The following is a 23,677-nucleotide window of genomic DNA, read 5'->3' as shown; positions in this document are numbered from 1 at the left end:
TTATTGATTAGAGGCCCGATGCACGAAATTCGTGCACGGGGTGGGGGGGTGTCCCTCAGTCCAGCCTGCACCCTCTCCAATCTGGGACCCCTCGATGGATGTCCGACTACCCGTTTAGGCCTGATCCTACTGGACATCCCTCTCACAATCCAGGACTGCTGGCTTCCAACTGCTCACCTGCCTGCCAGCCTGATCACCCCCTAACCACTCCCCTGCCAGCCTGATTGATGCCTAACTGCTCCCCTGCCAGCCTGTTTGCCCCTAACTGCCCTCCCCTGCAGGCCTGGTCACCCCTAACTGCCCTCCCCTGCAGGCCTAGTCACCCCTAACTGCCCTCCCCTGCAGGCCTGGTCACCCCCAACTGCTCTCCTCTGCAGGCCTGGGTCTCCCCCAACTGCCCTTGCCTGCAGGCCTGGTCGCCCCCAACTTCCCTCCTCTGATGGCGTGGTCACCCCTAACTGCCCTCCACTGCAGGCTTGATTGCCCCCAACTGCCCTCCCCTGCAGGCTTGATTGCTCCCAACTGCCCTCTCCTGCTGGCCATCTTGTGGCAGCCATCTTGTATCCATATGGGTGTAGCCATCTTGTGTGTTGGAATGACGGTCAATTTGCATATTATTCTTTTATTAGATAGGAGGATAGAGGGCTGGTGCACGGGTTGGGGCCAGCTGGTTTGCCCTGAAGGGTGTCCTGGATCAGGGTGGGGGTTCTCTTGGGGCGTGGGGCGGCCTGGGTGAGGGGCCTGTGGTGGTTTGCAGGCCGGCCACGCCCCCTGGCGACCCAAGCAGAGGCCCTGGTATCTGGGATTTATTTATCTTCTGTGATTGAAACTTTGTAGCCTTGAGCTGAGCCAAGCCTCCTGCTTACTCCGTGGCTGCAGCCTTTTTTGTTGGGATTTATTTATCTTCTATAATTGAAACTTTGTAGCCTTGAGTGGAGGCCTAGGCCGGCCAGGGTGTGCAAAAAGCTTCGCTTCCTCCATCACCAGGGGCAACTCAAGCCTCCTGCTCCCTCCTGCTCCATGGCTGCCGCCATTTTTGTTGGGATTTATTTATCTTCTATCATTGAAACTTTGTAGCCTTGAGTAGAGGCCTAGGCCCGCCAGGGTGTGCAGAAAGCTTGGCTTCCTCCATTGCCCGGAAAACCCAAGCCTCCCGCTCGCTTCGTGGCCGCAGCCATCTTGGTTGGGTTAATTTGCATACTCGCTCCTCATTGGCTGGTGGGTGTGGCTTGTAGTGGAGTGATGGTTAATTTGCATATTACTCTTTTATTAGATAGGATTGCATATTACTCTTTTATTAGATAGGATATGTGTTTATTACCATTTTAATCCTGTCTGCCTATATTTCTCTGTCTATTTTTTCTTATTTTAGCAGCTCCCTTAACATTTCTTGTAGCTCTGGCTTTGTCTAGGAAGCTCTTTATTTCACCAACTATTTTGAATGATAGCTTTGCTGGTGCAGTAATATTGGTTTCAGATTCTTGTTTTTCATTACCTTGAATACTTCATACATTCCCTTCTGTCCTTTAGAGATTCTGATGAGAAATCAGTTGACAGCCTTATGGGAGCTTTTTTGTAGGTAACAAATTGCTTTTCTCTTGTTGCCTTTAAGATTCTCTCTTCGTCTTTAAGTTTTGACATTTTAATTATGATGTATCTGTGTGTGGACCTGTTTGGGTTCCTCTTGCTTGGGACTCTCTGTGCCTCCTGAACTTGTGTGACTTTTTCCTTCAGCTGGTTAGGGAATTTTTCTGCCATTATTTCTTCAACCTTGTTCTCTATTCCTTGCTCACTTTCTTCCCCTCCTGGTACTCCTATTTTGTGAATATTGTTACATTTCATGTAGTCCCACATTGCCCTTAAGCTGTCCTTCAGTTTTTTAATTGTTCTCTTTTTGGTTCCCTGATTGGGTGATTTTTTTCTACTATGTCTCCTAATTCACTGATTTGATCTTCGGTTTCCCCTAATCTTATGTATATTCATTCCAGTGATCTTTATTAGTGCTCTGTCATTCTTTATTTCCCACTGGTCTTTTTTCATAGTTACTATGCCTTTACTCATGCTTTTGAGCATCTTTGCCATCATTATTCTGAACTCCATATCTGATAAATTTCTTATCTCCATTTTGTTTAGCTCTTCCTCTGGAGAATTCTCCTGTTCTTTCACTTTGGGTTTGTCTTTTTGACTGCCTGTTTAGATTTGTGTCTGTGTATTAGGTAGATCTGCTATGATATCCAATCTTCAGTGCAGGACAATGTCAGACGCTGTTTCTGACTGGCTCTGAGTACTTTGTTTGGAGCTGCCCCCTGGTGGTCAGTGCGCTCCCACAGGGGGAGCGCCACTCAGCCAGCACCCAGGCGAGCGGAGCAGCGGTGGCAGGAGCCTCTGAGGCAGCGCTAAGGAGCACAAGCTGAGTAGTAAGGAGTGAGGGCTCCCGGACTTCAAGAGGGATCCCGGACAGCGAGAGGGCGCAGGTTAAGCTGAGGGACCCCCCTGAGTGCACGAATTTTCGTGAACCGGGCCTCTAGTTTCTGTATAATAAAGTACAACCTTCCTCAATAGACAGATAAGACCCATCATTCCTTGTCCAAAATTTCTCCCCAACCTCATCTTTTGCAGTTCTCCCCTTGTCTTCTACACTCCATCAGTACTGACCTTCAGTAGTTCTATGATACTGTCTGACTGTTCTCACTTCCTTTCCTGACTAAATACCACTTCCCTTTGCCTTAAATGCAGGCCCTTCTCTTCCTGTTGAATGAAGTCTTCTTGACTATCTCTTTCCCTCCCCCGTCACAAGAGCCAATCTCTTTCTTTGTGCTATCAGAGTATTTTTATTTATGTTTTCAGTGTTTTTAAATCCTTCATTCATTTGTTAGTCTTTCCTTACCAGACTAACATCCAGGTCAAGAGACTGTTAATCTTTTTAGCATTCCCAGTGCCTAGTGAGGCTTTGGCATAGGTAAACATTTAATAAACAATATGAAAAATTGTCGATTGGCATATTACAAGGATTAGAGGAGGAAGCAATATACTTAATGGAGGAATAACTAGTTCTATCAACTATTTTTTAAGTGGCATTTGGGAGAAAGTTTAGATTAACTCTGTGACTTTAGATGGCAGAGTTGATGTCAATAGAGACTTCTGCATCATTACTAAAGAACACAGTGAGAATTGCAAACCAGCAGTGCCATCCTGCCTTCATTTGGAATCCTGCAGTTGACACGATTTAGGTTATAGTCCTGGCTTGGTTGCCATTTTGGTCTTTACTGGGTCTTATTTTTGTTTTTGACAGAAAAATGAAGATTATAGTAGCTCATCAGTGGTTTTGAGGACTAATGAAACAATATTTCAGGGGGTTAGACTAATACCTGACATCAAGTAGTGCTTAATACAGGTTCATTGAATTCAAATTATTCTTCTGTTTCTGGATACTTTTAGTAAAACCTAATCTTACATTAATATAAGTTATGTGTGTGCATAAACTGACACTATTAAAAGAGATTCAATTACATTTTTCCCCCCCTCAAAGATTTATCCATTGTACTGATGATTCCCCAGATCCTTGTATGGAATATGAGGTAAGAAACTTTTTTAAAATCTGAATGAAGTTGATAAACCTATATGAAGAAGTATTGAGAACTGCTATTCTTAAGTGAAATGAATGAAAACTTTTGGATTAATTTCTTTAGGAACCTAGGGTCATTGAATTTTTAAATTTATTAAATATACATATAAAAATATATATTCTTTTTCTATAGAGTATATGTAGGAAAATATTGTCTCTCAGTATGTACAGGGAATTAGTTCCAGGACTCCTGAGGATGCAAAAACCTAGTTTGAAAAGCCTAAAAAAATAATATTCTTAGAGTAATTAAAATGAAAAGTTACAAGCAGCATCCTATGTATTATGTGCTCTTGTGTGCATGTATCTAAAAAGATATATGCATACACTATATACTCACATATTCCTAGAATACTTCTGAGAGATATATGAGAAATTGACAACACTGCTTGCCACTGAGGAGAAGGACAAAGGGGTTAGATGGCGAAGATTCACCTTTTTGTATTTTTTCAGTCAACCACAAATGTATGTAGTACCTGTAGTACCTGTCCAAAACATTACTTCAATAATGCTTATGCAAATTTTCTAAAAATTTAATATTAGTATGCAACAATTGCTTATTTCTTTTTTGCTTAAAAAGTTACCAGGGCTATAAAAAATATATGCCAGCATATGCTTTTAATAGATAAGAACAGTGTAATATTTTAGTTTGGGGTTCTTTATTTAATAATTAGATTCTTTTAAAATAATTTGACACATTCAAAGTTTAACCTAGAATATATAATGATGAAAATTTAAATCAGTGCATTTTAGCCCTAGCTGATTTGGCTCAGTGGATAGAGCATTGGCCTGTGGACTGAATCCATGTGTCTCTCTCACGTCAATATTTTTTCTCTCTCTCTCTCTCTTTTTTTCCCTTCCAAAAATCAATAGAAAAATATCCTCGGGTGAGGATTAAAAAACAAAAAAGAAACCAGTGTATTTAAAATTTCTAAGTTATATTTTAACCATATAGTTTTTTAAGAAAAGCAAGTTATTAAAAATATAAAACTATAAGGAAATATGAAACTATTACCTAAATATGTCCTCAGTATTAGCATTTGAGGGTGTGTGTGTATGCATACACACTTCATAAAGCCACTTGTGTACTATTTCCCCATCACACTTATAGCATAGTGTGGGCACTTTCATAGATCATTAAATATTCTTTTTATCATGACTTTTAGTGGCTACTTATTTTACATGTTTACTCTTTTATTTGACAAACATTTCCTAAGCACCTGCCGTGTATCACATACTTGTGCTGGAACACAGAAATGAATTAATTCCTTGCCCTTAAGGAGCTTACTGTTAGTAGGGATAAGATACTTATGTGAAATTATCATATAACAACATGATATGTGCTTTCTATAGAATATTGTGCACAGTAAACTGTGGGAAGCACAGGATGTGGGGAGGGAGAATCCTGAGCCCACTGGGGGATTTGTAATGGCATGGAGAGTAATTCAAGTTCTGTCTTACAGGTTTTAGAGGGAAAAGAACAGTATGACAGGATAAGGGAGGCTGGAGACACTAACCATTTATTAGAGTTAATGTTCTCCAAAGAACATTTTAAAACAGACTCAGAAGCATACATTTGTCAACTGTTCTATTTATAAAATTGCAGCAATTCAATAATGTATAAATAGTATACTAAGTAATAATTACAGTAAGAAGACCCATTTATGACTTGGGTCACTGATAGAATTGGTTTACTTTAAAATAATGCCAACATCATGGAAAGGTTGTACTGATTCTTTGTAATAAACCATAATAATAATTTTAGCAGAATACGTGTTATGGAATGGTGTTAAAGGTAGCTAATTTGAAGTTATTGTATTGATTATATTCTTAAAGGAGAGAAGAACATAGGAATTACAGGGCAACTTATGGCACAGCAGTGATAAGACTTGACTTCATCATCCTTGGGGGTCTATATTATATCAGACCTCTCAAACAATAAATGACAAAGATGCATTTTGTCATAAAGAGCTTAACACAATTTCCTGTTTATTAGACTAATAGATCACAACTCTGTTCCCTGTATCTCACATTAATGTTTTCTGATGCCTCCTTTTAAAAAAAATTTAATAACGGCAAGTGTTAAGACATAGGGCATAAAATTGTCTATTAGACTAGTAAACATCCCTTGTTATATAGTTGTATTACATTTTTTCTTTTTTCTACAGCTTGTTCTTCGAAAATGGTGTGAATTAATTCCTGGAGCTGAGTTCCGATGTTTTGTCAAGGAAAACAAGCTTATTGGTAAGTTCTTTTACCCTTGAAAGTAATTGTTTAAAAAAGACAAGCTTTTGATGGAAGGAAATTTCTAGTAATTAGGACAGGGGTAGCAGTCAATTTTTATCTCAGACTCTTCCTCTAACCAGTCGAACTGACTTTGAAATGCTGAGGCCATATTCAGTTTCCACAGAACATAGTATTGTCAATTCACCATGACTGGATTCTGGGTTGAAAGTGAGGGTCCTTATTCTTCCCAATTTAGGATATATCTAATGCTACCTGCTTTCTCTTTGGGACTGTCCTATGTATTACTAGCTATACACTACTTATTTCAAGCATCATAAAAAGTCAAGTTATTTTCTATTATTGAACACTTTACTGTTCTAACAAGAGAAAATATGTGGACAAGTAAGTGCATTATTTTTAAAGCCACCCATTTTCTCTCAGGTTGTTAGTTTGTTTGATATGATCAAATTAAATATGGAAGATAATTTGCTCTCTTTCTTTTTGTCTGCACGTTTTTCATGAACTAAAATATATCTTCAAACAAGAAAAGTGTAATTTGAACAAAATCAAATCAATATTACTTATTTATTGAATATGATGTTGGAATTTATTAGCTTACTTAAAAGAAACTTGGTGTGTTGGAATTTATCATATTATTAGGCATTCCTGAAAAAGCTGCACTTTAAGTACAGCTAAAGAAGGGAGCATATTAGCATGTGATTAAGAAATTGGGTGGAAGCCCTTCTTTTAGTACACAGAACTTTTTTCCTATGCATAGAGCAAATTGAGGGAGTTCTTCCAATAGTCTCTTTAGTTTATTTAGAATAATATCAACAAAGCACTCTAAAGAAAGGAATGTTTACTTTTCCATGCCTTGAAACATCAGGCTTGTGAAGGCAGGATAGCATGTATGAACAAGAAAAATAGACTGCTTCTATGAAGTACAATATAAATATTAAAGACATATAGTGAGGAATATTTTACATTTTCCCAAAGAAAGTGCAAAAGAATAGCAATTTATAGAGTTCATTGGAAAAATCAAAGAAAAGCAATTGACTTATGTGCAGGGTAAAAATTGGTTCTTTCATTTTTTACATAATAGGCATATTTATGGCTTTGAATTCTTTCCATTATATTAAATAAAAATAACTACTATTTCTAAAGTAAGAATGCATGGCAGCATGGAACTATGGTATTCACCTATCCCAGTGGTCGGCAAACCGCGGCTCGCAAGCTACATGCGGCTCTTTGGCCCCTTGAGTGTGGCTCTTCCACAAAATACCACAGCCTGGGCGAGTCTATTTTGAAGAAGTGGCATTAGAAGAAGTTTAAGTTTAAAAAATTTGGCTCTCAAAAGAAATTTCAATCGTTGTACTGTTGATATTTGGCTCTGTTGACTAATGAGTTTGCCGACCACTGACCTATCCATATAAACCTTTATAACTGATACTTCTATCATTCTATTAGTATTTTTCTAATTGGTCTTCTGAACTACTTTAATGGTTCTGTCAAGAAGAGTTTAAATCATATTTTGGTGTTTTCTGAATATTATGTATTAACGGAATATAAAATATTTTCTTGCCAGCTATTTCTCAAAGGGATTATACACAATACTATGATCATATTTCTAAACAAAAGGAGGAGATTTGCAGATGCATACAAGGCTTCTTTAAGAAACATATACAGTATAAATTCTTAGATGAAGACTGTAAGTATTTTTTAATGACTCAGTGAAATGAAATGAAATACATAATGTTAATGAACCTTATTTCACAGTGGCACTTATTTTAAAACTAGAGGCCTGGTGCATGAAAATCGTGAACTGGGGGTGGGGGTCCCTCAGCCTGACCTGTGCCTTCTCACAGTCCGGGACCCCTTGCAGGATGTCCGGCAGTTGGACATCCCTCTTGCAGTCTGAGACCCCTCGCTCCTTACCGCCTGCCTGCTCGCTGCTCCTTAGTGCTGCTGCAGAGGCGGGAGAGGCTCCCACCACAGCCGCTGTGCTCGCCAGCCGTGAGCCCGGCTTCTGGCTGAGCGGAGCTCCCCCTGTGGGACCACACCGACCACCAGGGGGCATCTCCTGCATTGAGTGTGTGCCCCCTGGTGTTCAGTGCGCATCATAGCGACCGGTCATTCTGGTCATTCATCCGTAAGGGTCACTTAGGCTTTTATTATATAGACTAGAGGCCCGGTGCACGAAATTTATGCACGGGTGGTAGAGGGTCTCCTCAACCCAGCCTGCACCCTCTCCAATCCGGGACCTCCTCAGGGGATGACCGACTGCTGATTTAGGCCCGATTTTGGGGATCAGGCCTAAACCGGCAGTCTCACAATCCTGGACCACTGGCTCCTAACCACTCACCTGCCTGCCTGCCTGATCACCCCTAAATGCCTCTGCCTGCTGGCCTGGTCACCCCCAACTGCCCCCCATGCTGGCCTGGTTGCCCCATGCAGCCTGCTGTTTGGTCATTTGGTCACCCCTCACTAACCCCCTTGCTGGCCTGGTCGCCCCACGCAGCCTGCTGTTTGGTCATTTGGTCACCCCTCACTAACCCCCTGCTGGCATGGCCGCCCCACGCAGCCTGCTGTTTGGTCATTTGGTCACCCCTCACTAACCCCCTTGCTGGCCTGGCCGCCCCATGCAGCCTGCTGTTTGGTCATTTGGTCACCCCTCACTAACCCCCTTGCTGGCCTGGTCGCCCCACACAGCCTGCTGCTCGCTCATTTGGTCGCCCCTCACTAACCCCCCTGCCGGACAGGTCGCCCCACGCAGCCTGCTGCTCGCTTATTTGATCACTCCTCACTAACCCCCCTGACAGCCTGGTCGCCCCACGCAGCCTGCTGCTTGGTCGTTTGGTCATCCCTCACTAATACACCTGCTGGCCTGGTTGCCCCATGCAGCCTGTTCAGTCGTCCATTCAATTGTGAAGGTCGCTTAGGCTTTTATATATATAGACAAGAGGCCCGGTGCACGAAATTTGTGCACAAGGGGGAGGGTCCCCTCAGCCCAGCCTGCACCCTCTGCAATCTGGGACCCCTCGGGGGATGACCAACTGCCGGTTGGGGATTGGGCCTAAACCAGCAGTCGGACATCTCTCTCACAATCCGGGACCACTGGTTCCTAACTGCTCACCTGCCTGCCTGCCTGATTGCCCCTAACTGCCCCCTTGCTGGCCTAGTCTTCCCCAACTGCCACCCCCTGCTGGCCTGGTCGCCCCCAACTGTTCCCCCCCCCCCCCCCACTGGCCTGGTCGCCCCTTACTGCCACCTCTGCCGGCCTGGTAACCCCCAACTGTCCCCCCCACCATCCTGGTCGCCCCTAACTGCCTTCCCACCGGCCTAGTTGCCCCCAACTGCCCCACCCCCTCCAGCCTGATCGCGCCCAACTGCCCCCCCTGTGGGCCTGGTCGCCCCATGCAGCCTGCTGTTCGGTCATTTGGTCGCCCCTCACTAACCCCCCCGCCAGCCTGGTCGCCCCACGCAGCCTGGTCAGTCTTCCCTTCCGTTGCAATGGTCACTTAGGCTTTTATTGTTATAGATAGGATTTGAAACACTATTTTAAGTGTTTTGCTATATTATTATTTGATATTGCTGATGGTTACATGTTAATTTTACCTTATTTGATCAGAGTCCCTTTTTTTTTCTTTTCTTTTTTGATTAGTCCTCACCGGAGGATATTTTTCTGTTGATTTTTTTTTTCCCGTGTTCCAATTTGTATTCATTGAGTTTTAGAGAGAGTGGAAGGGAGGATGAGAGACACACAGAGAGATCAATGTGAGAGAGACACATCGATTAGTTGCCTCTCGCACACGCCCAGACCAGGGCAGGGGATGGAACCTGCAACCGAGGTATGTGCCCTTGACCAAAATTGAACCTGGGACTGTTCAATCTGCTGGCCAATGCTTTGTCCACTGAGCCAAACTGTCTAGGGCTGATCAGAGTCCCTTTTTAATACTGAGAGTTTTTTCACCTGCCATTTTAGATATTTCATTATATATTTCAAAGGATCTGTCTACAGATGACATAATGCTTCTGTTATTAGGACTAAATTAGCTAGATAACTGATCTGCCTTCTTAGATTGTTTCTTTAAATGATCAGATAGCATCAGTTATATAGTAAGCTTTTGTGAGTTGGCTTTAAGAATTGAAAGAATATTGTATATGAGAGAAAGTTTTTATGCATCTTAAAATTATATCTACTATGATTTACCGTTTTTCTACTTGCCAAGCCTGGTTCTATGGCAGATTTGATTTAAAAAGAAAATTAAGCATAGCTAGATTTTATGCTTCCGTACTACAAAGTTTACTCATTTTTTTTTTTTAATTTATTTTTTTATTATTTGTAGGCTGGGAGGTAAGTGGATAGAACAATGTTTTCTATCCGGTCATCTCCCCTGGCCTGTGTTTCAATGTCCCAAAGTTTAAAAGTTTACTCATTTCATTCCCCATCCCACTGATTGGTGCTTCTTTTATTGGAACATAGAACCTATTTATTATGGTGAACTGGTTGAGATGATGTTGGTGTTTGGTTTGAATTTTTAAATATAATGGATTATAAACCCTAGCCAGTTTTGCTCAGTGGATAGAGCATTGGCCTGCGGACTAAAGAGTCCTAGATTCAATTCCATGCCCAGGTTGTGGGCTCAATCCCCAGTAGGGGCATGCAGGAGGCAGCCGATCAATGATTCTCTGTCATCATTGATGTTTCTATCTCTTTCTCCCTCTCCCTTCCTCTCTGAAATCAATAAAAATATATTTAAAAGATTAATATATATAATGGATTATGGCTGAGGGTAGAGAAAGGAAAAACAAAATTATATAAATAAAACATTGCATTTTATGTTTAAAGTTTTGAGATTTAGAAGTATGAATTCCTCCAGGTTAATTATATTCTACCGTTGGACTAATAATAAAATGCATTTTAATTTTCAAAAGGAGCCTTAGTTCAGCGGTTGCCAACCGGTGGTTTACGGACCACTGATGATCCGTGAGGTACGAAAGATCGGCGACCGCTGGTTTAAGGAAACCTTTGGAGCAGCAGTTGCCAACTGGTGGTCCATGAGGTCCGAAAGGTTGGTGACCGCTGGCTTAGATCATAAAACAAGTAGCTTGTTATTAACTTTGAGTTTTGTTTTTTTTTTACAGTTGTATTCGATATATATAGAGACAGTAGGGTAAGTAAACACTATGTATGATTACTTTAAAACAAGGGCTGATCTTATAAGTGGACTACATAGCCATTATGAATGTAAAGGGCCTACTGCTCAAAAATTATTTTCTCAAACTAAGGTGTTTGAAAGTCACAGTGGTCAAGAATCTCCCCTTAAAATATACTTAACATTAGAAGACATACTATCAGTAATTAATTATGTACAACAAATTTAGGGAATTTTTAAGAATTTAAATTATTTTTTTATTTTTCAATTATAGTTGACATACAATATTATTTTAGTTTCAGGTGTACACCCCAGTGATTAGACATTACATAACTTACTACTAAGTGATCATCCTGATGAATCTAGTAACCATCTGACACCATAACCTGGTTATTAGAATATTATGCTGTATTTACATCCCCATGACTATTCTGTTACTACCAATTTGCACTTTTTAATCTTTTTACCTTTTTTACCCATCCCTTTAATTATCTTCCCATCTGGCAAAAATCAAAATGTTCTCTGTATCTATGAGTCTGTTTCTGTTCCGCTTCTTCATTTATTTCATTTTTATAGATTCATTTGTTGATAGATATGTATTTATTGCCAATGTATTGTTCATAATTTTAATCTTTTTTTTCTTCTTCTTAAAGAAGACTTTAACATTTCATGTAATACTGGTTTAGTGGTGATGAATTCCTTCAGCTTTTTCTTGTCTGGGAAGCTCTTTATATGTCCTTCAATTCTAAATGATAGCTTTGCTAGGTAGAGTAATGTTGGTTGTAGATTCATGCTTTTCATCATTTTGAATATTTTTGCTAATCCCTTTTAGCCTGCAAAGTTTCTTTTGAGAAGTCAGGTGACAGTTTCATGGGGGCTCCTTTGTAAGTAACCAACTGCTTTTCTCTTGCTGCTTTTAAGATTCTCTGTTTGTCTTTAACTTTTGGCATCTTAATTATGATGCATCTTGGTGTGGGCATCTTTGGGTTCATCTTGTTTGGGACTCTGTTCTTCCTGGACTTGTATGCCTATTTCCTTCACATGTTTTTTTTCAAATAGGTTTTCTGTTTCTTCCTGTCTTCTCATTCTGGCACCCCATGATGTGAATGTTGGTACACTTGAAGTTGTCCAGAGGGTCCTTACACTATCTTCATTTTTTTGGATACTTTTTTCTCTTTGCTGTTTTGATTGGGTGTTTTTTGCTCCCTTATATTCCAAATCACCGTTTTGATTCTTGATTTTACCTACTCTCTTGTTGATTCCCTGTAAATTATTCTTTGTTTCAGTTGGTGTATTCTTCATTTCTGACTGGTTCTTTTTTATGCTGTTGAGGTCCTCACTAAGTTCCTTGAGCATCCTTAGAACCAATGTTTTGAACTCTGCATCTAGTAGATTGCTTGTCCCTATTTTGTTTAGTTTTTTTCTCTGGAGTTTTGTCCTTTCATTTGGGACATGTTTCTTTGTCTCCTCATTTTGCAGCCTCCCTTTGTTTGTTTCTATATATTAGGCAGAACTGCTACATCTCCTGGGCTTGGTAGCGTGGTCTAATGTAGTATGTATCCTGTAGGGTCCAGTGGCACAGCCTCCCTGATCACCCAAGCTGGACATTCCATTTATGTCCCTCCCCCTCTCCCCAGTGTGGCTGTGTACACCCTTCTGTTGTAGTTGAGCCTTGATTGCTGTTGGCATATCAGTGGGAGGGATTTACCCCCTGGCTGATCCATTGCAAGGACTGGCTGCGACCACAAACAGCCATGGAGAATCAGCTGTGCAGTGGCACTTCACACAGTCGGTCTTATTTCATTAGGGCTGTGGTGCCCGCTGATGATGTGGGTCTCAAGCTATCCATCAGGTGTGCTGGGGCTTCCCAGGAGGTGTGGGTGAAGGTCAGCCAAGGCCCCTTTGTTCTGCCCAGGGCCACCTGGCTTGAGCTACAAAGTGATCTGCAGCTGCTGGCTACCTGTGCTGGGCTTGGAGATGCCATGAGAGGCTCATCTGTGAACCAAGGCCAGCTGCCACTAGTGCTAGACCTGGGGCCACTTAGCAAGAGGTGTGGTGCACATTGAGGCCAGATGCCACTTGTTTGAGAGATTTTAGGAAAGTCTGAACATGAGCCAAGACAGGTAATTCATATGGAAAAGCCAATGGAAACCGGTTGAGTGGGCTTGCAAGTTTGGTGGGGTGGGATCTCAGGTAGTTACTAGGGTGGGACAAACAGTGATAGCCACGTTGATGGAGACTCATATATGGCTCCCACTTGCCGTCTGGGGGGTGGAGGTCTCATCAAAGGAACAATAGCCTATGCCAGCAGTTTTGTCTGGGAGAAAGTTGCACTCCACTCCCAGCTCTGGCCCTCATGCCAAACACTTCAGTTTCTCCCCGTATGTCCCTGGTGCCTTTTGGGCTGCTGTCCCAGCACTGCTGTCCCAGCTCAGAGGGAGTGAGTCAGAGTAAGTCTGTGTGCAGGTCCCTTAAAGGAATTTCAGTAGCCCTCCCTCTCACTCAGCCTCAATTCCCACTGGTTTTTACAGCCAGAATTTATGGGGACTTCTCTTCCCAGGACTGGAACCCTGGACTTCGGGGCCTGGTGTGGGGCTGGGGCCCCTTGCTCCTCAGGGTGGATCTCTGCAGCCAAGATATCCCTCCTGATTTTTATTCAGTACATGTGGGTGTGGGACCATTCCGTTCCGTATGTCCGCATCTCCTAGCAGACAACATGGTTTCTTTAAATTTCTAGTTGTAGGACTTATATCCAGCTAGATTTCAGGTGGTTCTGAGTGATGGTTTTTCTGTTGTTTAGTTGTAATTTTTATATGGTTGTGGAAGGATGCAAGTACCACATTTACCTATGCCACCATCTTGATTGAAAGTCTCTGGATTATTATCATTATTAATTATTATTATTATTACTACTAGAGGCCCGGTGCATGAAATTCGTGCCCGGGGGTGGGGGGTGCGGGGAAGGGAACCCCTCAGCCCAGCCTGTGCCCTCTCCAATCTGGGACCCCTCGAGGGATGTCCGACTGCCCATTTAGGCCCGATCCCACTGGGCAGTCAGACATCCCTCTCACAATCCAGGACTGCTGGCTCCCAACTGCTCACCTGCTTGCCTTCCTGAATGCCCCTAACTGCTTCTGCCTGCCAGCCTGATCACCCCCTAACCACTCCCCTGCCAGCCTGATTGATGCCTAACTGCTCCCCTGCCAGCCTGTTTGCCCCTAACTGCCTTCCCCAGCAGGCCTGGTCACCCCTAACTGCCCTCCCCTGCAGGCCTGGTACCCCCCAACTGCTCTCCCCTGCTGGCCTGATCACCCCCAACTTCCCTCCCCTGCTGGCCTGATCACCCACAACTGCCCTCCCTTGCAGGCCTGATTCCTCCCAACTGCCCTCCCTTGCTGGCCATCTTGTGTCCACATGGGGGCAGGATCTTTGACCACATGGGGTCAGCCATCTTGTGTGTTGGAGTGATGGTCAATCTGCATATTACTCTTTTATTAGATAGGATAGAGGCCTGGTGCATGGGTGGGGGCCAGCTGGTTTGCCCTGAAGGGTGTCCCGGATCAGGGTGGGGGTTCCCTTGGGGTGTGGGACGGCCTGGGCAAGGGGCCTGTGGTGGTTTGCAGGCTGGCCACGCCCCCCGGCGACCCAAGCAGAGGCCCTGGGATCTGGGATTTATTTATCTTCTACAATTGAAACTTTGTAGCCTTGAGTGGAGGCCTAGGCCAGCAAGGGCAGGCGGAAAGCTTGACTTCCTCCATTGCCAGGGAAACCCAAGCCTCCCTCCTGCTCTCTGTAGCTGTAGCCATCTTGGTTGGGTTTATTTGCGTATTCCCTCCTGATTGGCTGATGGGCATGGCTTGTGGGTGTAGCAGAGTTATGGTCAATTTGCATATTACTCTTTTATTAGATAGGATTTTATTGATTGATTTTAGTGAGAGAAAAGAAGGGGGAGAGAGACAAACATCGGTTTGTTGAACCCGCAACCTTGGCATAGATGACAATGCTTTAACCAACTGAGCCACCCATCTAGGTCTTCATTACTGTTTTTAATTAAAAAAACTTTTTATTACAGTTGACATACAACATTATATTAGTTTTAGGTGTACAACAAAGTGATTAGACATAGTACCCATCTGACGTGGTTATTACAATATTATAGACTGTATTCCTTATGGTGTACTTTACATCCTTGTGATTGTTTATAATTAGCAATTTGCATATCTTATTCCTTTGCCCTTTTCATCCATACCCCCAGCACCATCATCTGGCTGCCTTCAATTTGTTCTCTGTATCTGTGAGTTAGTTTTTGTTTGCTCCTTTGTTTTGTTATTTAGATTCTATATATAAATGAAATCATATAGTATTTGTCTTTCTCTGTCTGACTTGTTTCACTTAACATAATACCCTTTGGGTCCATCCATGTTGTTGCAAATGTTAAGATTTCATTGTTTTTTTATGGCCTAGTAATATTTTATTGTTTGTATACATATACCACATCTTCTTTATCCACTTGTTTATTGATGGACACTTAGGTTGTTTCCATATCTTAATTGTTATAAATAATGCTGCAGTAAACATAAGGGTGAATATGTCTTTTTAAATTCATGTTTTGGGTTTCTTCAGATAAATACCCAGAAGTGGAATTGCTGGGTCATAAGGTAATTCTATTTTTCATTTTTCAAGGAACCACCATACTGTTTTCCACACTGCCTGCACCAATTTATAATCCCACCAAACGTGCACTAGGATTTTCTTTTCTCCACATCCTCACCAACACTTGTTTGTTGATTTATTGATGATAGCCATTATGACAGGTGTGAGGTGATATCTTTTTGAGGTTTTAATTTGCATTTTAGACATTATTAACTTAACAGATAACTAAATGGCCACCTTGTATCTTACTTTCCACTGTTGTCAGGAGTCTGGGCGTGCTTAAAATAGTTCAGTTTTCACACTTTTATTTATTTCTCAACAAAGCCTCTTTTCAAGATAACATTTAGAAATAATCAGATATTCCCTCCTCCCTCACCCCCCTCGCTACACACAGTTTTTCCAGTCCTTGACTAGTGAACTCTTTCTAGAGTGGTTTTAAATGTCTAAGCAGAACCGTAGAGTTCTCTCCCAGCCTGTACTAAGATGAGCAGACAAAAGGCAGTTTAGGGCACATCTGACCTATTTGCATACTTAAATGTGGCCAGGAATCTGTCATTTGATATTTAGATAATTATTTTTAGCATTATTTGAGAGCCTCTGATGTGTTAGATGCTATGCTTCTAATAAGAAGCTTCCAACAAGATGATCTGCTGACCTCGAGGAGCTTAATCTCAAGACTTGAAACCCAGGGAATTGGCGTGGTAGCAAGCTGGATCAAGTCAATTAGGGAGTAAACTTAGCCCTTTGCCCCGAATGTGCAGCACAGAAGAGCTTTATTCTCATTTAATGCAGTACCTCAATCCATATACCCCTGTGAGGTATTATTTGTTCCCATTTTACAGATATTAAAATTGAAGCAATTAGGTATTATTTGTTCCCATTTTACAGATATTAAAATTGAAGCAATTATGTGTTAATGCTGCAATTATATTAATGGCATTTGAAAATTTGGAATTTACCAGTCTCTCAATATTTCCCTGGCATATATCCAGTTCTGCAAATGTCTTAATTGAAGTTGGAGACGTGCATAAGTAATTACTGCTGTGATCTTACACAATGAAAATTACTATATATTTTTAAAGTGAGAAACATACCAGTATAAACACCCTGAAAGTTTCTGAGATTTAAACTGTGATGTAAAACTAATTTGCATTTAGTCAGTATCACCGTTTGTTAGGCACTTTCTTAAATATGTAATTTTGTGACTTTTCTTATGGAAAACTAACTCTTATTTTATGTGGTCTCATATGAAATACATCTAAAGTGTGTGGGCTTGGCAATATTTTAAAGTGTCTGCTTTCTTACTGCGGCTGGCGAGTTGAGTCATTGCTGATAGATTCTAATTTCATGTATGTAAAGCAATGGTCTGGGATGAGGCCTGGGACTATGTATTGTAAGATGCTCCTTAGGTAATGCTGATGCACCACTGGAATTTAGAGTAATTGCCCTTAGATACTTGAAAAATTTTTCCAGGCCCCTTATATTACTGTTCTGGTACCATGTCTAGTCTTGAGTCTTTAATATTGTTGAGATTGGCTTTGCAACTTGGTCACTTTTTTATAGCTGTTCTATGTATGATTGAAAAAGAAAGCACAGTTACTAATGTGTCAGGTTTCTGCAGCTGTTTGTTCATTTAAGCTTAATAATGTTGTTAAAATCTGTTGTATCTCATGAATGAAATGATGCCTGACAATACCTTCAAAATAATACAGATTTTGGGATATAGATGAAAGATCAGCCATGGGAATCAACAAGATTACTGGAAACTGAGTGTTAGATACATTGGGTTCTTTATACTATTTTTTCTACCTTTGTATATGTTTAACCTTTACATACAGAAATCTTTTTTAAAACTATAAAAAAAAACTAGAAGCCCGATGCACGAAGATTCGTGCCAGAATGGGCCTTCCTTTCCCTGGCTGCCGGCACTGCTTTCACTCTGGCCAGAGCCGCCTTTCCACCTTCCTGCGCTGCTCAGAGGCCCAGAGTGGCCGCGTATGCAAATTAACTACCATCTTTGTTGGGTTAATTTGCATACTCACTCCTGATTGGCTGTGGGTGTCACGAAGGTACGGTCAATTAGCATGTTGTCTATTATTAGGTAAGATCTTTCTTAATTTTTTTCTCTACTTAACCTGTCAGTTACTGAACAGGGTTATGTTAACATTTCCTCTTTCTAATTCTGTTAGCTTTTGTGTTATAGACTTCGAGGTTATATTCTTCCACAAATGCTAGTTCACAATGGCTTTGTTTTCCCAGTGAATTCTCATGGTCAGGCAGTGATTTTATCCCTAAGAATGCTTTTGTGCTTTTGGCATTAAAGTATGTTTCACTCTGATATTGATTGTGTTATTACAGTTTTCTTCTGGTCTTAAAATTCATCTTTTTCAGTCCTTTTTTTTTTTTTTAATAGCTGTTAGGTTTTAGGTGTGTGCACAGGTCTTAGTATATTGCCAGTTTTGTGTTTTTAATTACTGATAATTTCTGGTTTTAACGGGTAAGTATTGCTTGCATTTATTATATTGGATATTTGAATGTTTTCCACCACCTTATCTTGAATTTCGGTTTGCTTTGCTTTCCTATGCTTTTTTTTCTTTTAATTTATTTTACTGGTTTTTCTTTATTCTTCCTCCTTACCTCCCCACCCCCTGCTTTTCTCCCCCCCTGCTCCCAGACAATAATTTTGAAATTTAGTTTTTTATTTCTGTTAGTTTTGGTAGAAATTAACAACTAAATCTTAATATGGGTATTTAATAAGCTCTGAAGTTAATTTTATATCCTGTTGTTCTTATGATACAAGGACTTTTGTACACTAATTCCCAGCATCCACTTTTGTCTTACATGTGATGTCTGATTTTTATTTTTTAATTTATTTTATTTTTCAAATATATTTTTATTGATTTCAGAGAGGAAGGGAGTGATTAATGATGAGAGAGAATCATTATTGATCAGCTGCCTCCTGCACGCCCCACACTGGGGACTGAGCCCACAACTTGGGCATGTGCCCTGACCAGGAATTGAACGGTGACCTCCTGGTTCATAGGTTGACACTCAACCACTGAGCCACGCCGGCTGGGCGTGATGTCTGATATTTACTTCTACTATGTGTTTATACCCCTAACTTAGTCATGCTTGTTGCTGTTCAGTGTGTTTGTACCGCTGCTTCTTGCCTCTCACTGCTTTTTGGATCCAGTTCTTCCTAATAGTACATTCTTCAGTAATAAATCCCCTCAGCCTTTGGCTTGGCTGGAAAAGATTTTATTTACCTTCATGCATGATGACAGGCCTAGCTGGGCATAGAATTTTTCAGTTGACCAGTTTGGTGGCCTCAGCACTTTGAAGACACTGTTCCATTGTTCTTTGGCTTCTTTTCTTTTTTGGGGCCATGCTTTCTAGGTCTAAGAATTCACTTCCTTTGTTAATTGGGGAGAATGTTCAGTATTGCCTCTTCCTTTTCTATCTTTTGGCCTTTGGAACTTTATTTACAGTTAGGTATGGTAGAGCTTCTCACTTTATCTTCATGTCTCTTGACTTCTTATTTTCTACCTCTTTATCTCTCTGTACTGTGTTTTGTATTTTCTCAGATATACCAGTTTACTAGTTCACTTTCAGCTTTGTCTGATCTGATATATTTAACCTATTCACTAGGTTTTAAATTGTATCAGCTATATTTTTCATTTCTATAGGTTCTATTTGGTTACTTTTAAAATCTGCTTATTTTTCCACTAGAGGCCCAGTGCACGAAATTCTTGCACTGGCGGGAGGGATGCCTCAGCCCAGCCTGCACCCTCTCGCAGTTTGGGAGCCCTTGGGGGATGTCCGACTGACGGCTTAGGCCCCCTCCCCAGGCCCCAGGAAGAGGGGGCCTAGGCCAGCAGTCAGACATCCTTAGTGCTGCTGTGGAGGTTGAAGAGGCTCCCGCCACTGCCTCTGCGCTCACCAGCCGTGAGCCTGGCTTCTGGCTGAGCGGCGCTCCCCCTGTGGGAGCACACGGACTACCAGGAGGCAGCTCCTGCATTGAGCGTCTGTCCCCTGGTGGTCAGTGCGTGTCATGGAGACTGGTCGTTCCACTGGTCGGTTGACTTGCATATTAGCCTTTTATTGTATAGGACAGTATCTTGTGTTTTAGGATTTTGATTTCCATTATATTTTAAATCATTTAAAACTGCTGATCTTTTTTCCTTAGATTTTTTTTCTATATAATTTACATAGAGTTGACATTAACCCTTTTTAATGTATAGTTCTATGAGTTTGAAAAACACATCTGGTTGTATAATCACTATTACAATGATGATGTAGAACTGCTTCACTCCCAAAATTTCCTCATGAACCTCCCTGAACCCTAGCCCTTGGAAAATACTGCTCTGTAAACCTACCTAGTTATTTTTAAGTTTTTAATTTATAATACATTCACACTGCTTAAAAAACAAATCAGTGTGAAAAATATACCCTTGACCCTCTGCTCCCCTACAAGTTCACTTTTATTCGTTTTTTTATATCCTTCCAGTATTTCTTGATGCCCAAAAAAAGGTAATGTACTTATTTTTTCATTTTTCTTATATAGAGTTAGCATATGATATACAGTCTGCACCTTGCTTTTTATTTTTATTTTTTAAAAATATATTTTATTGATTTTTTTACAGAGAGGAAGAAGGGAGAGGGATAGAGAGTTAGAAACATCGATGAGAGAGAAACATCGATTAGCTGCCTCCTGCACACCCCCTACTAGGGATGTGCCTGCAACCAAGGTACATGCCCTTGGCCGGAATTGAACCCGGGACCCTTCAGTCTGCAGGCCGACGCTCTATCCACTGAGCCAAACCGGTTAGGGCTGCACCTTGCTTTTTAAACATTTTTAAAAAACAATGTATCTTTGAGAGCTTTCCAATTTATTACTGTGGCACAATGTTTTGTGCTGTGGATACACCGTTCAGCCTTGGGCAAACTACGGTCCGCGGGCCAGATCCGGCTGTTCTATCCGGTTCTCTTGCTCTCCCCTCCGCTCCTTTACTTTGAATTTATATTAGTTCACACAAACACTCCATCCATGCTTTTGTTCCGGCCCTCCGGTCCAGTTTAAGAACCCATTGTGGCCCTCGAGTCAAAAAGTTTGCCCAGCCGAAACCGGTTTGGCTCAGTGGATAGAGTGTCGGCCTGCGGACTGGGGGGTCCCGGGTTCGATTCCGGTCAGGGGCATGTACCTTGGTTGCGGGCACATCCCCAGTAGGGGGTGTGCAGGAGGCAGCTGATCGATGTCTCTCTCTTATCGATGTTTCTAACTCTCTATCCCTCTCCCTTCCTCTCTGTAAAAAATCAATAAAATATATTTAAAAAAAAAAAAAAAAGTTTGCCCACCCCTAGTTTGTTTAGCTACTTCACTATAGATGAACACATAAGTTCTTTCTAGACTTTTGCAAATTGTGCTGTGATGAACATTCGATATATATTTTGTTTCATACATCTGCAAGTATATCTACAGGATAAATTCCTAGAAATGGGATTGCTAGCTCAAAAGGCTAAATGTATTTTAATTTTGATTACCCTTTGTAGAAGTTACACCAAGTAATTCCACCAGAAATGTACCTGGATATTTCCTTAAAGCTTGCCCACAGAGTATGATAGATGAAAAGTGGTGTTTTTGATAGATGGAAAATGGTGTTTCAGTATAGTTTCAATTTCTTTATTTCTTATTATGCATTTGGATGCATTTTATCTTTTGAAAGGGTCATTTCTATATGTTTTTCATTTTTTATTGTCTTATTTATTATCCTTTGAAATATAGGAATGGGATTATCCCATTTTATTAGTCTTTTACCATGAAGATAAAATGTTATTTATTTTATGACTTCTGAATTAAAGTCATAATTGTAAAAAATACCTCCATTTATTTTCTAGCTTTTATGACTTATTGCTTGTATATTTAAATCTTTGATCTACTTTGCATTTGCCCTGGTATGTGATATGGATCTAACTTTGTCTTTTTCTGGATTTTTACCCAGTTGTCCTAACACTAATATCTTTATTTTATACTAGAGGCCCGGTGCATGAAAATTCATGCACTGGGAGGCAGGGGTGGGGAGCGGGCCTAAGCCACAGTCTGGCCTCCCTCTGTGGGAGGCGACCAGGCAGATCAGGGGAAGGCGCCGTCCCCATCACCCCACCACTGCTGCTGCCTCTGGACTCCCTCTGTGGGAGGCCACCGGGCTGATCAGGGGAAGGTGCCGCCCCCATCACCCCGCTGCTGCTGCCACTGCCAGCCGCCGCGGCTTCCGGCCCTCTTCGGCCCTCGCAGCCACTGTGGCTTTGTCCAGAAGACATCCGGTCTATCCGGTCTAATTAGCATATTACCCTTTTATTAGTATAGATTCTCCTTTAGGTTGATGATGATTTTCCTCAGTTTTGGGGCTTTAACCTTTGGTTGCTCTATTTGCATATTCTCATTCATGTTGATTATTTTTGGTTTTGTAAACCAGTCTATTTATTTTACCATGGGTTCGTCTTCAGTGAGCTTGTGTTTTGCTTTGTTTGTTTTGTTTTTAATCTGTGAATCAAAGATTCTAAGTTTCAAGTACTTCATTTGCTTCTTCCACATTCCCCAGACCCGGGTCAGAGAAAGGCAGGCTTCTTTGTTTCCTTTTCCAATCATTAGGAGTTTTATCTTAAACTCCCTTTACTGACCTGGCAGCCCTCCGGAGTTCACTTCGTGGTTCTGATGCCCTTCTCGTGGCTAGTCTCTTGTTCCTGTGTGCATGTTAAACCCTGCCTTGAGCTTCCTGGTAGGAAGCTCGCCCAAGCGTTCCCACTGCAAATGTTTGTATGCTTACTTCTGTTTTTTAGTTTCCTCCTCATTTCTGGCGCCTGGGATCCCCTTTCTTTCTTGTAATCATTTTACATTTAAAGGGATTATTTTAACCAGAATTTCATCCGATTTAGAACTAGAGACTTTCGAAGTTCCATAATTTTCTGGGACCCCCATGTATTTTACACTCTAGGAAATAACCTGTGTCCAGAGTGGGCTGTCTTTTCATGGCCTTCACACCTGTTAGTTTTTGTTGTTGTTCCCCCTGAAATGGTCTGCTTTCCTCCCACCACCCACCCTCCTCCCAGATCATCATCACCATCATCTTCAAATTCCAAGTTACTAAGGGGGAGCTTTTCCAGCTTCACCATGCAGATTAGGTAGGTTCTCCTTACAGTCTACTAGTCTCATAATACCCTGTTCTTATCTGTTGGATTATTTCCCCCTGTGTACTGTGATTGCAGGATGGTTTTCATTTCTCGTGTGTGTGCGTGTGTGTGTATCCCCAGGTCTGGACTGAGCTCTCTGAAGGAACAGATTCTGTGTTACTAGTCTTTACGCACCAGTGCCTGGCACAGTGTCTTTCTAGTGCACAGAGATTTATTTGGGCTGTGGGGCTGGTCTGGTAGATTTCAGGAAGGGCCGATCTTATCTCTGTGATTGCCTAAAAATAGAATTTCTCAGGATGTCTCCTGCCTGAGCTGTCACCTGAAAACCATATTCTAGCTATAAGATCCCCATCTTGATAGTTTTATACCTGATTACAGCTGGCTTTATTTTTCATTGAATTAGAGAATGTCTTCTGAATTATAGAACAAACTGCCCATTACTAGTTCTAAAAGTAGTGATCTGTTTGAGTTTTAAGGTTTTTTTTGTGTGTTTTTTTTTACAGTATGCCATATTTTTAGTTTATAGAACATAATATTCCTATATTAACCGGCCCAATAGTGTTTTCTTTTTATAATGAGATGGTTTTACTGGTTATAAAACTCAAGTAGAAAGGGTTTGAAAGTTAGAAAATACCCATTTTGTTAAAATAACACATAGCATGCCAAAGACATCTTAGTAATTGCTCCAAAAGCAAAGCTGACTTTATACCAACAAGTTGATGGCTGATGTTATTTCACATAGTCAAAGACTGTGCAAGTGGGTGCCGAACTGCTGTGAGGAAGCAATTCAAGTGGCCTGAAAGAGTTGTAGGCTTTCTCCTGGGATTATATA

At 41.4% G+C, this 23,677-nt stretch overlaps 1 protein-coding gene across 2 annotated transcripts in view; it reads left to right on the top strand.

Moving 5' to 3' along the window:
• CDC123 (cell division cycle 123) overlaps positions 1-23,677 on the top strand; it is an 83,018-nt gene that overhangs the window by 49,969 nt on the left and 9,372 nt on the right. For both annotated transcript variants that reach the window (XM_080659956.1, XM_080659955.1), the window contains 4 exons: positions 3,530-3,578; positions 5,791-5,866; positions 7,434-7,556; positions 10,994-11,022. In XM_080659956.1, coding sequence (XP_080516082.1) covers positions 3,530-3,578; positions 5,791-5,866; positions 7,434-7,556; positions 10,994-11,022 — 277 coding nt within the window. The remainder of the gene's footprint in view (positions 1-3,529; positions 3,579-5,790; positions 5,867-7,433; positions 7,557-10,993; positions 11,023-23,677) is intronic.

This window comes from Plecotus auritus (genome assembly GCF_963455305.1).
Source record: "Plecotus auritus genome assembly, chromosome: 1".
Classification (NCBI taxonomy): Eukaryota; Metazoa; Chordata; class Mammalia; order Chiroptera; family Vespertilionidae; genus Plecotus; species Plecotus auritus.
Note: the sequence above shows the minus strand (reverse complement) of the source record. Positions and strands in the feature narration are given on the sequence as shown.